The 17,650-nt window shown below is 40.4% G+C and overlaps 1 protein-coding gene across 2 annotated transcripts in view; it reads left to right on the top strand.

The window, feature by feature from the left end:
• DTHD1 (death domain containing 1) overlaps positions 1–4,097 on the top strand; it is a 66,215-nt gene extending 62,118 nt beyond the window's left edge. For both annotated transcript variants that reach the window (XM_034672294.1, XM_011236985.3), the window contains exon 10: positions 3,500–4,097. In XM_034672294.1, coding sequence (XP_034528185.1) covers positions 3,500–3,819 — 320 coding nt within the window. In that variant the 3' untranslated portion in view covers positions 3,820–4,097. The remainder of the gene's footprint in view (positions 1–3,499) is intronic.
• Positions 4,098–17,650: the final 13,553 nt, after the last annotated feature.

Here is a 17,650-nt window from a genome sequence, read left to right as displayed (position 1 = left end):
TGGGGGGGGCGGGGTGTCTGCTTCTCCCTCTCCCTTAGTCCCTCCCTTTGCTTTTGCTCAGTCTGTCTTTCTCTCAAATAAATAAATAAATAAAATCTTAAACAACAACAACAAAAACCCAGCAGTAGATATGAAAACTTGGCAAGTTTAATAGTGTTGTTACCTTGTGAAGAATTTAATGTCCAAAGAAAAACATTCTCTCTGCCATTGTCGACAACCAGCAGAAAGCACAGGAGTACAATGATCTTCCCTGTGTGTACTAGCAAGTCCTGGGTTGTGACAGTGTGAGGTCTCTCAAAACCAAGCTGCTGCAGGAAGGATGGTGGTAGATGAGGTTGGAGAAGGATAAGACGACGAGAAGTTTTAAATGCTGAGTTAGGAAGTTCAGACAGGAGGAGGAGCCCACACGACGCTTATTAACAAGGAACGGGTAAAATCAGATGACACTTTGAAAGCTGTCAGTTGTATGGAGCGCTACAGTGGATCAAAACTGGTAGCAGGGATATGAGTTAGACTCCTGGTTCCTGCAATACTCCAGAAAAGAGAGGTGGGGCATGAGTGAGATTGTCAGTAAGGCTGGCAAGGACGGGAGGTATCTGAGGTATGTTTAGAGTTAGGACATGGGTGCGGGGGATAAGAAATAAGCATTGAGAAATTTGAATAATGATACGTGTTTCAGCTTACTCAGCTGAGCGGTCACATTCACTAAAAAGTACATAGAGTGAAGGAAGAATCTAGACAGAAAAAGGCCAAAGTGGATTTTGACTTTAGAAACCTGTGGCTTGGACTGGCTGTGATATATACTGGTACAGATAATTAGGAGATGAATATTGCATATGCTGTACCAGGATTTAGGGAGACAAAGCCAAAGATAAAGATACAACAGAGCTGGGGTATTTCTTTTCTTTTCTTTTTTTTTTTTTTTTTTACAGATTTTATTTAGTTGGGAGAGAGAGCGCGAGCACAAGCAGGGTGTGGGGAAGGGTAGGGGGAAAGGAGACACAGACTCCCCACTGAGCAAGGAGCCCAACATGGGGCTCGATCCTAGGACCCTGAGATCGTGACCTGAGCCGAAGTCAGCCACTTAACCAACTGAGCGACCCAGGTGCCCCTATAGAGCTGAGATATTTCACATTAGAGCAGATGGTTAGGGCAGTAAAAGTTGATGAATTCACTGAGGGGAGCGGACAGAGAAGGAAGAGGCCTGAGAGAGGAAATAGTAATTCAGCAGCGCCAGTAGGAAGAGAGTCAACAAAGGGGAAATAGAGGGAGGAGGAGAACCAGGGCAGCCCTGGAACCCAAGGAAAGGAGTGAAATGCTTTCTGAAAATCAGAGAAAATGCAGACTGAGAGTCATTTGCTCTGAGTCAGAATTCGGGGGATGCTAGGAAGATCAGAAAGAAGATTTCACAGAGTTAAAACAGATAGCATATAACCCTTAAAGCAAGGGCTTGAGGAGTGGGCTGAAATGATGAACTTGTGGCATCGAGTTTACATTAGGCATAAAAATATTTTATGATTAAAGGGAAGGGGATGAGGCCTGGTAGCTTGAAACAGTAGCAGAAGCAAGGAAAGGGGAGGCTTGAACATGGGTAGAACCGTATGGTAAGGAGGAGATTGAAGGAACGGGTGTGAAGGGAAATCACTTGATGAAGAACACCGTGGGGGATAGAATCTGGCAAACATGGGGGAGTGAGATTTCGTAAGAAAGTGATCTATAAATGAAAATGAGGTTTATGAGAACTCAGGTCAAATGGCTTTGGGTGAATTAGGAGAAACAGACATTGGCTGAGTGAGATTGGGGCTTAAGGATGCTAGAAAAGTTCTGGGTCATTGCTGGGAAAATTTTAAATTGCATTTAGGAAAAAGATTTTTTTTAACGGGTTTGTTAGCTGCTATAAAGGCTTGAATGGTGTACAGAGCACAGAGTTAGTTGACGACATTCGGCATAGTTTCATAACCCTGGACATCTCAGTAGTTGAGTGCAGGCTGAGTAAAGCAGGACTGGCAATTGATAAATTGATAACGATGAAAGCTAAAAAGGACAACAGATTCCAAGGTGGATGCAAGGCGGTCGTTGACGTACGCAGCTGATCATGAGGAACGGCTTGTGCATCTATAGTACAAAGGTATGTGACGCCCAGTAGAGATGATTGACGGGCATCAAAGGTCTCACTGAGTCAGTGACAGCACAAGAAACATATTAAGTTGGAGGCACGGAACAGAGCTGTGGAAGTTTAGGGAAGTAGTGGTCAGCAGTAATATCAAGAAGCTGATGTCTTGGAGGGGGAGGAAACATGAGGATTGGCCATGAAAGTCAGTTTCTTATGTGGAATCACAGCGCAGGTCGTTGATGTCGACAAGATTAAGGAACCATGTGGTGGGAAGTGTGATGGATTATCAACAGGGTTATTGATGCTGCTGCCAGCCAATGGCAGGAGATCAGTGATGTGGACAGGGAGAGGAAGGTCTGTCTGTACAGCACGAGCCTATATTGCATGATGGAAGCAGAAGGTTGATTTGAAAGTAATGGAGAGCAAGGATATGGTGATACCATTTCCCGAGTAGCTTTCCCAGAAAAGCGGCACGATTCATAATGGAAATTTGTGTGCAATTTCTGTGAGTAGGTAGATGGAAGGAATCATGGAGTCAAAGGTGGCAGAGGCAGAATTCTTGCACCACATCAGACCAGGCAAGAGTTAGCTGGAGAGTGGTGCAGGCTGGGGCACAGAAGCAGGGGGATGGGGGGCTTGGGGGCTTTACTGGGAGTGATGGCTATGAGTTACACAAGGAAAAAAAAAACTAAACAAGAGAAAAATGGAATAATGAGTTTAGGTGGTAGACGCAAGTCACAGGATAAGGGAACTGGTCTGCTGAAATACAGGATCTATTCAAAGGAGATGTTTGCGGGTGTAAATAGCCAGGGGAAATGTTGGCGTAAAGGACCTTCCATAGAACTGCCCTTTGGGTAGGACCTTGGTGAGTTTGTGTGTGTATAGTTGGGGCTGGTGGTGAGAGGACTGCATAACTGCTGGTATAATTTATGCATCGGATTAGTACTAATTAAGAAAAAGGTTTTTGAACCTAGAAGTATCCTTTAACATAGCACTACTCAAAGTATGGCTGGGGACCCCAGTGTCAGCATCACCTCAGAGTTTGTTAAAAATGTCCAATTTTGCCCCTACCCTAGTTTTGCTTACTAGGACTATCTGGGGCATGGCGTAAAACTCATTTTAACAAGCCCTCCTGGATTTCAGGGGAGTTAAAATCTGAGAAGCATTCCTCCACCTGGCAATCAGTCGTTCCCTCCAGGGAGAAAACCCCAGAAATGGCAGGGATCCAAAGGCTTTCAACTGTCCACTGGGGGGTCCCAGATCTTTCCACCGTTCAGAGGCCAATCCAGAGAGCCCTTAGATCTCCCGGGAGCAGGTGTGGCGGGTGAGATCAGCACAGCCCCCAGGAAAGAGTCCTAACGCCGCGTATCCCGCATGTGCTGGCAGGAGCCCTGTGGGACAACGTGCTGGCCTGGCTGGCCGAGGAGCTCTCCGAAGAAAACGCCGCGTGTCTCTCCTCGTCCCTCCCTCTTCGCCGCAGCACCATTGAGGTCATCAGACTGAAGAACCCTGGTGATCTCACAGAACAGATCCACGAACTTCTTTGCTTCTGGAAAAAATCACTCCCAAATTCCACCGATAAAGCGCGCCTTCTGGCTCGTCACCTCCGCAAGATCGGCAGGAGCGATCTCGCCGAAGAGCTCAGATTCAAGTGGGAAAAGAAGGTGTTCACGGAGCCCCAGCCGTGGTTTGATACAGCCAAGTAACGCCAGCTTGCTCTTTCTTTTGCCCTAGAGAAGGGTCACTGTTGGTTTTAAGGTGGTTTCTGTCAACATTTTACTAGCAAGTTTCCAAGTCAAGTTGTTTGAACTGCGTCTTTGATAGAGGTGCTATTTGAGAGAGGCGGAAAAGCACTAATCAGATCATAAAAAGCATTCTTGGGTTTGAGGGCTCCTTCATGGTTCAGAGATGTACGTTCTGCAAGAATTATTGTCTTGAGTTCAGCCGAGTTTAATAGCATTTGTAATAGAGTTTGCTGTGTTTCCATTTTAATAGCAGAGGTGGTTTTCTAAGTGGGAAGGAAAGATATGTATACAGAATCCCTTTTTTTTTTTATTGTTATCTACATAAAAGTAAACTAGTTATGCAGGACTCCAAGCAACTAATTCACATTCGGTATAGACTGTGGAGCCTGCAGTTAACAATACAAAATAAATTGGGTAGCGGAGACCTCTGATGATAGTGAATCAGTAAGAAAACAGACAAGCTTGAAGTAAATTAAAGATAGAATACCATCAGCCATTTGCTGCCACAAACTTTTCTTTTGTTAAAAGAAAGGGTCTTGGAATAGGGAAAATCTCATATTTTATTATTAGTAAAATGAGGCAGTGCAGAGACAGTGATGTACCAGTGAAAGAATTTAGGGCCTTTTTAACTTAGGAAAACAACTTGCTCTTAAATCAATTTTCATAGAAATCTTATATAAGCCCTATATGTTCATCATTTTAAAAATTGTAGAAAACACAAAACCAAAATAAAAAAATAACAATTACCAAAGGCCCTCCACCATTGATAATCCCTGTTAGTGTTTAGTGCATAAGCTTTGAGACTTTAGATTTAGCTAAAACAATGTGATACGAATGGGGTATTACATTCATATTATCATCTCATTAATGCAAAACCATCACGGCCTTGGCTTGTCAGCATCAGTGGTGATTAGTTTTGATTATTGAATACCAGAAAATTAATGAAATCCCATGAAAAATTAAACACTCATATGGCTCTGAATTTTAAAGACAAGATTTCCTTCTACAAATTAACCAAGGACGTAGATATCTATTTGGCTACATATTGAAAAAGAGGATTCCAATTTTCGAATATATTCCTATTAAGACACATTTTGCTAGTCAAGATTTGTATTATTTTTACATGTTTTCATATAGGTACAATATTTTTCATGTGCTCTTGGAATGTAAAAAACAGACTGAAACGTTCATTGTTTTTCTAACTACAAAGTAGCAGAAAAGTAGAGTTGTTCATTGCCTGTAATGAGCCAGGCACTTTATGTTTAACCCTTTACAAGCATTGACTTATTTAATCCTCCCGACTGCTCTGTGAGGTAGGTACACTGTCCCAACTTACAAGAGAGGAAAGGAGAGTCAAAAGATTGAGTGCCTTGCCTAAGGTCATAAGTGAGTAACACAGCCAGGATCCTTGTTCCAACACTAGAGATTACTATTATGAACATTCTGGAGTATTTTCTTCCAGTTTTTCTTTTTTTTTCCTAGAAGGAACTGTTTCTATTGTTACGTGTATAGATATATATAAATACACGCACCTCTGTGCTCCCAGGCACACACATACTATCTATAAATCCCCTTACACATACTGTCACACTCATCCACCTTTTTACTCACACACATCTTCTCACACCCCCTTCCACATCTTCATCTCCCCCACACCCAGGCACTACCACCCATACATACACACACCCTCCCACACCCCCTCACAAACACCCTTGAACACATCTAACTATCCCTTACACGTACACAGTCTTATACCCATCTGTACATTCTCACATGCATGCATACATTGTCACAAACACATGTCTTAGCACACGGCCTACTCCCACCTCTCTCACATGCTTATTCACAATTAACCCCTCCCACATGTGCTCATTAACGTACATACTCCACAAACATGCACATACACACACACTGTCACAAACACACGTTCTTCTCACACACGAATCCACTGACATTCTTTACACATATACCCTCACAGGCACCCATCCCTTCACACACATACTGTCTGATGTATCTTTCCAGAATTAAAAAAAAAAGCAGGCATATATTATTGCAACAGTAAAATAATATAAAGGTAAATATAGAAAAACATGGGGCATCTCGTGGGTACTGCCTCTCACCTAGGTTATCAAAGGAATCAGTGCAATAGGTAGCCCGTGCGTCCTGTGGTCAGTGGGCCACACCCCACCCCTAGGCACCCTGCTCTCTGTCAGCTGACCTATATGGACCACATGAGTGGAGCCTCTGGCTACTTGTTGGTTTTGGGTAATGGGAGCCCCAGCAGGAGACTGGGAGAAGAGAGGAGAGTGAGTTAGACTATTGCTGTCTTCCTCCCTTCAAATTCACTGGGACCAGGCTGTATCTTTCGCCCAAAGGCCTCCATTCCTCTCCTCTCTGGGCGACTATGGCCTGGATTTTGAGATCTGCTCCTCCTCTTGTCTCTTCAGGTCTAAGGGAAGCAACAGCTCTATTGCTGCCTGATCCCTTGTGGCTCCCCCAACCCCTGCTCATCCTTTAAAATGAAGCCTAATCATTCTGAGTGTTATGATAAGTTTTGTATCAAGACTCTGATACTTCTCATAGCAACTTATATATATATAAGATTTTTTTTTCAGAATGGAGGTCACATATTATGCATACAGCTTTAAATATTACTGTTCTTTATTAAATTATGAACATTTTCTAATATATTTAAATGTTTTAATAGCTGCAGAATATCCTATTTCACAGTCAGGTCATTGTAGTATCAGCAATTTTTGAAAATTTAAAAAATAGAATGATGCAGTATGTATTCTTTTATATCTGGCTTTCTTATATTCAGCTTTATGTTGTTAAAAGTTCATCCATGTTGTTCATGAGGCAATACTTTGTTCCTTCTCCTTAGTAGTTCCTTAAAGCATACTAGTGCATTATATGAATATACCGCAAATTGCATATCAATTCCACTTACAGATGAACATTTTAGTAGATTCCAATTTGGAGCTATCATGAGCAGTGTTTTGGGAACACTCTGTGAATGCCTTTAGTGAACATATATATTTATTTCTTCCAGGTATAAACCCAAGAGTGCAATGATTACCATAATTAATTAAAACTTTCCCCTTTTGTTGTAACTCAGGTGACTTCCTTCTTTTCATACAAATAACACTGCAATGGCTATTTTTTACACATGTATGTGGATTATTATTTCATCAGGATAAATTTTTTGAACTGGGATTACTTGCTAAAAGGATTTTAAAGGCTCCTGATATACACCGCCAAGTTGTCATTTTATATTCTAATCGTCAGGTTATGAAGATTCTTAGGAAAACAGTATTTTTAAGAATTCATAAAAAGGAATTAACTTGAGGCACATAACGTGAAATTCTACATACTAGTTAAGCCTGGATTTTCTTCAGTTGCTCTATTGAGAAAAAAAAATTTTGGCTTAATTTTTTACAGTAATTTCTCTACTAGTTGATAGAGTATATTCCATTGACATTGTTATTTTAAAAAGCATCAGAAGGAGAAATAATACATCGGACATGCAGACAGATTCCGGGATGTCAGAGAGCTTATAGTACCAAAATATAGCCAAAGTCCAAAGCAAGAAATGTTAAATTCATTTATTCAATAGATATGTATCGAACACAAACTCTGGGGCTGGCCATCTGTTCAATGCTACAAGCACAGAAATGAGTAAGGGACAGTTCCCCAGGGCAATGTTTTCTCTATGAACAAAGAGTAAAGGAATGAGATCAACACCTACTTTATCTCCTGCAATGAACCAGACTCTTCATGCTTAGCCACTTACAAGCACCGACTTATTTAATACTCCCACTACCTTGTGGGGTAGGCACTTAGCCCCCAGTTTATGTGAGGAAACTGGAGTTTCAAAAGACTGAGTGCCTTGCCTAAGGTCGTAAGTGAGTGACATGTCAGGAATGTTGGCTTGGCTCCCACCATATCCTGTTGCCACCGCACAAGGAGAGGAAATAAAGGAAATGGACATATCTAGTTCTCCATTATCCTACTTCTTACTTTGCCAAACAACATTTCTAATTCACATCAGAGGTACAAATAGATTTGAATTTTGAGGATGGGTATGGGGAAAAGGAAGGGGGGTGAAAGGGAAGTGTGATGTTGCCATCATTGATATTTGTCCCAATTCAGTTAGTTAAATGCTCCCTTAGACTTGTTCAAGAGACTGACATTTAGGAAAATATTGCAAATTGACCAAACACAAAGTTTGTGATGCATAAATATTGGGTTATTTGTGGCAGATGTGAGCGTCACCAATGATTAGAGGTACTTTGCCACAATTTGGCAAAATTGTGCTACTCAGGCACATCAAGAAACCTTCAAAGGAGTGGCTGCAAAACAGGACATTTATTTAGCGATTAATAACAATCTAATAAAAATAATCCTATACCACAAAAGGATATGAATGTTTCTACCATTCAGACCAATCTACATATCTTGAATAACATCAATTTCACTAATGAAAGCCCATTACAACCATCATGTTGCTAATTATTAAGCACTAAATATTATAATAAAAACTTCTAACATTTATTATTCTAATTAACAAAGTTTATGATGTTAAACCATAGCTATCTTAATCAAATAAATGCTATATCTGTAGCATAAATTCATGATTACAGCAATTGATTATTCCTAAAAAATGTAGCTTAAATGAACACATACACAATATCACATTGTATATTCTGAAGTATTTTAAAGTAAAATAGAAACATCATAACAGGTTAAGTTAGGTAGACTTTGAGGGCATCATAATCCAATTTTCAAAATATCTAATTTTTGTGGGGTAAGTTCTATTTTCCTAGCCAGTGTTTGTCAAGGGGGGGTGTTATTGGCATTTTGAATGGAATATATTTTTTTAAGTAACCTGAACCAGATCATGCACTGAAGGCCATTTAGCATCCCTGACCTCTGCCCACCAAATGCACAGAGCACCCCCTCACCCCAGTAAACATGAGAAGCAAAATTCCTTCCACGCATTTGCAGTCAGGGGGTGAGTGTTGGGAGAGTACAGAAATGCTATCGCTGGCCTGAAGAACAGGGTACCATAGACCTTAAGGGAGGCTGTTGAGAACTACTGTTTCAATCAACTTTTGGTTTGGAGCAGCATAAAAGAAAGAGGGCAGAACAAGCCAAGGGAAATATAGAGCATTATAAGCCACAGAAGGCCCAACTTCAAATTCCCCAACTGGTATCAGCGTTTATGAGAAATGTCAAAGGCTGCCTGATGACTTGCCCAGAAATATTCTCAGTGAGGAATCTCCTCTGAGTTTTAAACCAGAGTTGTGCTATAGAATGAGCCATTTGTCTAAGGTACGAACTCAGTCCCCTGAAAGGTAGAACAGTGGTGTTCAGAAGCAAAGGGAAATGCTGAGTGAGGTCAAAGTAGTGGCCGACAGGCAGGCGCTGGTTTCCCCTTTAGCTGAGCCAAGCATGGTTTCTGTGACTCAGTGTCGTGAGAATACCTCTGTGCAAAGTCCAGGCATTTTGACAGATGTCACCCCATTGAATTCTCAACTTGCCCCTTCTCCCAGGGTTTCTCTACTGGCGTGCCCAATTTCCTTCACTCTGCATTTAGGACCTGACATGCTAAATAAATTTACATTTCAATTATGGTTATTATTTACTTTTGGTAAACTCCCACCTTTGTGCATGCTCTCTGGGGGCAGAGAGTGTGTCTCTTGTTCGCTGATGTAATCCTGTACCTTAGAACTCTGTCTGGCATTCCATGCGTGTTTCTGTTTTGTTATCCTTACTTTCCAGATGAGAACCTGCAGCTCAGAGTTACAGTGACACCCACTCAATGGTAGAGCCTGGATTAGAGGCCAAATAAGTCTGTTTTCCAAGTCTTTTTTCCTCTACTACCACTTTCTGCCCCTGGTTCCACTCCCTGATCCCCACCCCCACAGTCCTCTATCTTCCATAACCTCAGGTAACATTTTTCCAGTTCCCTAAATACCTAAGACTGGGTTAATTGTTTGTGGCTTTTCTGAAGTCTAGTTACAGCTCTTCCATTCTCTGCTGTAATTGCCTATTTATCTGTGTTTTTCTCCACCCAGTTGGTAAGTATCTCAAGGGCAAGGACTGAGTTTTGTTCATTGTCGAATTTCTGATACCCTGCAGGGGTCCCAGCACATAGTAGGCACTCATTTAGTCTTGTCGAATTAACACGTGAGTGACATATATATGCTGACCACATGCTATGACCCTCTTTTCCTGTTCCATTTTCCTTCTGGAAACAACCCTGTGGGTCAGATGTCATGTCTAAAAAGATAAAAGTTAGCTTGAACTGAAAACATCTGCCCTGTCATTTATCAGGCTAGACTAGCAACCAGAGATGAAGCCAGCTTCATTAACAGGATTCAGTATTTCTCCCAAGAACATACTGCAGCTGTAAAGTGTCCCTTTCTTCGAGTCACTGCTGCTTTCTTATAGACTGAAAAACTTTGTTTTTCAAAATCACGGACTATTACAAACTTCGCTGTTTGAAATCACATCCGTAAGAGAGAAATACTCCTCTCTTGTCTGGAGGATCTAAGACACTTTGACCTAGAAACACAGTCTTCACCGACCATCCAGGTGCAAGTTTCAGAGAGAAGGTTTCTGGCTGCAACATTGCACACCTATCTCAATGTTGTTTTCAAGGGAGCGGGACCCTGGGTCCATTTGCAGAGCAGACCCGATGTTGGTTCCTTTACACAAGCTCTGCTTTGCTGTGAGCCCATGAAAATACTCAACCCCGCCCTATGTCTATGTCTTAAAATAACTATCTTTGCTTTTGGTTACTGAGACACCACTGTTCGTTTGGCATGCAATCTCTCTCACTGCAATGAGTCAGTTAAACCTGACTTTGTTGAATGAATGGTTAGGCGTGTCTCTGGTAGTCTCTGGTTGTTCAGGCTCTGACATCTACGCTGTGCACTGGCCTAGTAGTTTTCAAACTGGCTGCACGTTAGAATCAGTAGGGGGTGCCTGGCCCCATCCTGAGGAATTCTGATTCAAGTAGTCTGGGGTGGGTCCTGGGAATCAGAATTGTAAAGCTCTCCGGTTGATTCTGCAGCCAGGGCAAAGAATCATTTTTCTAGCCAGATGGCCCCAGAAAAACTTGGAAGCGGTGTTAAAACCCAGTTTCACAGAACCACGAATCAGCTCCTCAAATCAGTGTCGTTGTCTACAGAACTGAGGAATCTGTATTCTTAGTGAATCCCTCAAGGATGTTTATGCGCATGGAAGTTTAAGGATATCGCCTACTATTTACTTCCTGTCCTAAGCACTCTCAATTTTATTTTTATTTTTCATGATTAGAACACAGAGAACACAGAATACAGAGTAGCATAGGAGGGAGAGAGAAGGGAACAGGGAAGTCTCTGTTCTGTGCTGAATATACAAGATGTTTTCTTTCAGTTTATGGGCGTATTTTGAGACAATTTATCTGTTCACAAGATGAAGCAGGGTGGGGTCGGGAGCTGGGGCAAGGAATTGGGATAGTTGGGAAGGAGGAGCACTTGACCCAAGCCTCATGGTAACAGAGGAACTTGAATGCAGAGTTTTAAAAGTCTCTCTTAATGAAAATAGCTGTGCCACAGTCACGAAGATGGACTGACTTCCCTGGAAGCGGATTCTTGTATGCCTTTAAATCTGGTCCCATTAATAGTTTGCATACCAATCTTACAGTGAATTAATGTTTTTGACCTCTTCTTTCATTTTAAAGAGCAAAGCTCTATTCTATTGCATTTTTTGTGTGCTAAAGAATTTAAAATGCACTGTAATAGATATTATTTTTAGACTTCTTTTTGGTCATTTTTACAGACACTGGTGGACACAAAAATTCAAAGTGAAGCAGGACCTGTGCCTTCCAAGTTCAAACTCATCTTTAGAAATAGTCAGTTTAAATGCTTAGAGACTGCCACAAGAGGGCCTCTGTGTCTCAGATAAAATTAAGAAATCACTTAAGACTACTGAGAAAATTCCTGTATGTTGTCAAAGAGGTGTTTTGCATGGTTTTAAAAAATAAAGTTGTTTTAGGGTAGAGGGAATAATTTGCTCTCTGGTCAATGTATCATTAATGTAATAGTACATCATTTTGTGGCTAACTTCTGGTCTAATAGAAATATCCAATTCCCTTTTGATATGAAAAAAGGAGTAAATAGAAATTTCTGCATTTATCTAGGTCTTTATGTTACATTGAACCTTCTGTTTCTTCAACCAATGCAATACAAATAACAATACAATCTATTATTGATCATTGCAACTGATGTGTGTAATTTTGTTGAAATTGTCTGAGAATAGAAATTGAAAGTAATATGATTGATAGTACCATGGAATAAATGTACTTTTGATTCACTTAACCTTCCAATAAATGCTATTGATGAATGTGACTTCCAAAGAATTGGCTTCTAATTTTTGAAAGGTTTTTATGGAGTGTTCCTATGGTTTGTCCGTAAATAAAAGCAGATAACATACATTAAAAATAAATCTCCAAATTAATATTATTATTTAAAAATAACCAGGTGATATTTTTCAGAATAGTTTTAGTTTTGATTATATTAAAGTAATATATCTCCTGAGATAAATTCTGAAATAAGCTGAATATTACTTCTTCCACAAAGCATCACAAACACACAAACCAACAGTGTTGTGATGACAATAGAACAGCCCCTGAATATAAAGCAAAAATGAGCAGCACAACTGAAAGTAGTCAAATGTACAAAAATGACCCCTGAAATGTGATTGAGTATACTAAAATTTCTGCTGCTCCTTTTTGTGGGAGAATGCTACATTCCTATCCCATTGATGTAACCCTTGATGATAAGCTTTTGTGTGCCCAAGGAAATGAGTGCCATGTTTGAGCAGATGCTTTAAGAGCCATTAAGTGGTTCCATCATGTTTCTTCTCTCTCTGCCTCAAGATTAACAGCGTCCCTGTGAAAGCTCTTCCATCAGCCTGGATCCTGATATGTGGACGAGATCCAGAGCCTACTTGTGACCACACATAGCATGAAAAATATATATGAAACATATATTTTTGTTGGTGTGACTCCCTATTACCTGATTGATATAATTAATTTATCAAGCATAAGTAAGAAAGCAATATGATTGGCTATCAACGCTATGAGACTTTAAGAAAAGGAGTTGAGCCACAGACTCCATAAACAAAGCAAAAAGAAGAAAAAGTGATTAGAAGGTCAGCAAAAATTCAAAGATTGGAATCCCTGTGGGTATTAACAGCAGACTGCCACAGCAAATAGGGAAATAGAAGCCACTACAGAAATGATAAGCCCAGATACTATGCCACTGTAGAAAGATTAATAATAGATGCTGATTTATTGAGTGCTTTTATCCTAAAGATTTTTTTTTTTATGAGAGAGAGAGAGAGAGAGAGAGAATATGCAAGCAGGAGGGGCAGAGGGAGACAGAGAGAGAGAGAGAGAGAATCCCAAGCCAACTCCCCACTGAGTGTGGAGCCCAATAATGATCTGAGCCAAAATCAAGAGTCAGATGCTTAAGCGACTGAGCCATCCAGGTGCCCACCAAGAACTTTTTATGTATAATTTAATTTCATTTTTATAAGTATTCTTCAATTAGATGCCATTATTTTTCTTTCTTAGATGATGAAATAGGTTTTGAAGGTTAGGTTCATTTATTTATACATTTCCTTGTTTATTTGTTCATTTATTCACTCAATCAATGTTCAATCAACAAGTACTTATTAAGCACCCATTACATAACAGGTCGTGAAGTTAGGTTTTTAAACCCGTTCTATCTGATTCAAAGTCTGTGTTCTCACCATTCTATAAAACTGTGGTAGGTAGAATTCTAAGATGACCCCAAGATTTCCCACTCTCCTGTCATAAACACTCTATGAATATAATGAATATAATGGAATTAATTCCCAGGAAGAGGCCATGCTACATGACATAGTTGACTTTAAAATAAGATTATTCAAGTGGGCCTGACCTAATCTCATGAACTGGTCTTGGAGGGAAAAGTTAGAAAGAACTGAAGCATGAAAGAGATTTGAGATGACGAAGTTCTCAATTCCTGAAATAGAGGGGACCACATGGCAAGGATCTAAGTGTAGTCTCTAGAGAAGAAAGAAGTCTGTGATGACAGTCAGCAAGACATTAGGGACATCAGTCCTAAAACCACAAGGAAGTGAATTCTGCCAACAGCCTGTTGGAGTTTGGAAGAATATCCCTAATCAACTTGCAGATAAGAATACAGCCAGCCAACACTTTGAATTCAGCCTTCTGAAACCAAGTTCACACAAAAGCCTAGCTAAAATGTGACAGACTCCTGACCCATGGAAACTCTGAGCATATAAATAGGTATTTTTCAAGTCACTAAGTTTGTGATAATTTGTTACACAGCAATAGAAAATCAATACACTCTTTAGGTTGATAACTTTGAGTCATTAAAAGTATATATTTTAAAGGATTTTATTTATTTATTTATTTATTTTTATTTATTTTTTTTTTTAAGATTTTTTTTTTTTTAATTTATTTGACAGAGATAGAGACAGCCAGCGAGAGAGGGAACACAAGCAGGGGGAGTGGGAGAGGAAGAAGCAGGCTCATAGAGGAGGAGCGACGTGGGGCTCGATCCCATAACGCCGGGATCACGCCCTGAGCCGAAAGCAGACGCTTAACCGCTGTGCCACCCAGGCACCCCTATTTATTTATTTTTTTGACAGAGAGTGAGAGAGACAGACAGAGCATGAGCAGAGGGGGATGGGCAGAGGGAAATGGAGAAGCAGACTCTCCACTGAGCAGGGAGCCCGATGAGGGGGCTCAATCCCAGGACCCTGGGATCATGACCTGAGCTGAAGGCAGATGCTTAACTGACTGAGCCACCCAGGTGTCCCTAAAAGTAATAGTTATGTTCAGAATTACCTGCTTGAGAAGATAGACGCGTATGATGGTAGAGTTTAGAAATATGCTCATTCAGTAGAGAATAAGGCAAAAAGAGAAAAAAAAGAAGAAATAGAAAAATGATAGGATATGATTATAATACAGGATTACTAAACCTCCTTCTAAATCCAGAGCTTATGATTGTATTTCCTGTGATTTCCTGACCTCTCAAGTCTTTTCTTTTCAAAGTTATTTTATGGGTTTTATTAACTTTTCCAGATATGTTAATTGAGTTATTTGTTGACTCTGGGAGAATGTTTATGGCAGTTGTGGTCCACCCAAAATATAAGGACTTTGAACATGAGATAGTTTTCAGGGTCATGAGTCATTTAATTTAGACTTTTCCATTTTTAAAAAATTTGTTATGACTGTACAAGTGTCTGCATTGGTTGGATGAAACCTCTTTATTCTTTCCTTTATGTGAGACTCTAAAGTCTATTCGAAAGCTTTTCCCATGAGAATAATATGAAAAATATAAGGGCACTTTCATTGTTATAGTCCTTATTTCAATGCACATATTTCCTCCACTGACCTTGACCTCTCCTCACTATGCTTTTTCTCTGTTCTTATTTATGTAGCATAGGTTAAATATTCTTTGACCATTTGAGATATTTTTGACAAGTCCCGTAACTTTTGTCCAAGATCCTTTTTAATTTAATCTTAGTATTCTTCTGTAGCAAAAGCTTCAAAAATAATTTTAATTTTCCCTACTCATATATCTATAAGAAAATATCATTTAAATAAAGCACATGAAAAATAAGGGACCTTTAAGAAAATTCTTTCCCTACTTCAAGATCTATGTTAAATGCTACTTGTTGTTATTAGAGGAGTTTGAACAATATGCCATATAAAAAGGTTTAAACCGCATGATCTTAAAAGTTTACTAAGTTTATAAAAAAGGCACGAAAGCTGCAAACGGGTCATCCAACCTACAGCTTTGTGAAATGAAATCTTGCCACAAGAAATTATTCCCAGGGGTGCCTGGGTGGCACAGCGGTTAAAGCGTCTGCCTTCGGCTCAGGGCGTGATCCCAGCGTTACGGGAACGAGCCCCACATCAGGCTCCTCAGCTATGAGCCTGCTTCTTCCTCTCCCACTCCACCTGCTTGTGTTCCCTCTCTCGTTGGCTGTCTCTATCTCTGTCAAATAAATAAATAAATAAAATCTTAAAAAAAAAAAAAAAGAAATTATTCCCAGGCTCCTAAGTAATGGATCTTCTAGTGACTTCCTTGAAGAGTGCTCCATTATTCACTAGTATTCACTGCCAGGATGCCCTCCACCCAGGTTCACTTTCCTTCTCTTTCGTTATAACTTGTCCCGTTGAATTCTGTGTCTCTGTTGGAGAAAACAATCTCCTTCTTTCTTCTTCTTATATAATTGGGAATGTAATTATCTTTGGATTCAGTAACATTGTTTCAATTAATGTCTCAGTTGTCTTTCTAGAAGAAAATTGCTCATGTCTTGTCTGTTTGGGGTTTGCACTCTTTAGACTAGCATATAAAGAATTTAAATTGCCAGTCCTAAGTCAGTGGGTAAAATACGGCAAGCAGCTCTAAAGAAGTTGTTTACGTAGTTTCTAAAATCTTGCTGCTGGAGAAGGTCACTGAGTGGATGTGACTGCCAGCAGACCTGTGATCTGCACCCAGCAACTGGAGGTGCCTCACCCCTTCCCTGTTTCAAGAACTTACGCTCCACTTACCTTCCCCACACTAGAAACTGCTCAAGGACACCTGAGATAGAAATATGTGGTTGAGATCATCTGAATGGTGTACACCACTGAGCCAGTTAAGGCCTCTATGTAGACTCTTCAGAATTGGTGGGCACGTGCAGAGATCCACTCACCTTGCACGTCCCAAGACAAGCCTAAGTGAGGTCCCTTGCTTTTTCAAACTGCCAGCTGCCAGTCTGGTGCGGCCTGCCTCTTTCTGTAGTCTCTGGTCCTCTGGATGGAGGGGGATTCTATTTTCCTCCCATCCCTATGTATATTCATAGCAGATAGTTGATAGTAACACCGTCCATTCATTCATTTATTCAAATTCAACCAAAATCCTCATGCTTAAACTCAGCAGTATTCAACACACTTACTCTTTTTAAAGATTTTATTTATTTATGTGACAGAGAGACAGCCAACGAGAGAGGGAACACAGCAGGGGAGTGGGAGAGGAAGAAGCAGGCTCCCAGCAGAGTAGCCCGATGTGGGACTTGATCCCGGAACGCAGGGATCATGCCCTGAGCCAAAGGCAGATGCTTAACGACTGCGCTACCCAGGCGCCCCCCTCAACACACTTATTAACACAGTGAAATTATCGTTTCACATGAAATGATAGGCCACTGCTGGAACAGATGGAGATGATCTCCAAGTCCTCTTCTATTTTATTAGTGTTCCATGAGTCCTGCATGCATCTTTCTGTGCAAGGAATTTTGCATGACCTTAAAAAAGTTCCATTTTGCTCCAGGTCTTGGCTATGTAGCTTGCTTGCCTCCACTTTCTTTCATGCAGGTAATACTTTGCTCCTAGTAGACGGGCTTCTAGGACACTGGTGTGTATCAGCATCTGTCAAAACACAGATAACTGGACCCCACTCCCAGTGCTGATTCACCAGGTCTGAGGTAGGACCCAAGAATCTGCATTTCTATCAGGTTTTTAGGTGATTGTGATGTTCTTGGTCTTAGGATCATGTTTTGATAACCACTGCTCTCTAGAAGAACATTCCTTAACCTAGAGTTCATAGATCTCAATGGCATCTATAGATAGAATTTAAAGTTGATAAAAGATGGATTAAAAGACTGCATTCACATTTTTACTAATCTCCTGTGAATGAAGGCAGCAAACCACAAAAATAGTAGTAGCACCTGACTTTGT

This window comes from Ailuropoda melanoleuca, chromosome 11 (assembly GCF_002007445.2).
Source record: "Ailuropoda melanoleuca isolate Jingjing chromosome 11, ASM200744v2, whole genome shotgun sequence".
Classification (NCBI taxonomy): Eukaryota; Metazoa; Chordata; class Mammalia; order Carnivora; family Ursidae; genus Ailuropoda; species Ailuropoda melanoleuca.
This window is presented reverse-complemented; position numbering and strand designations above follow the sequence as displayed.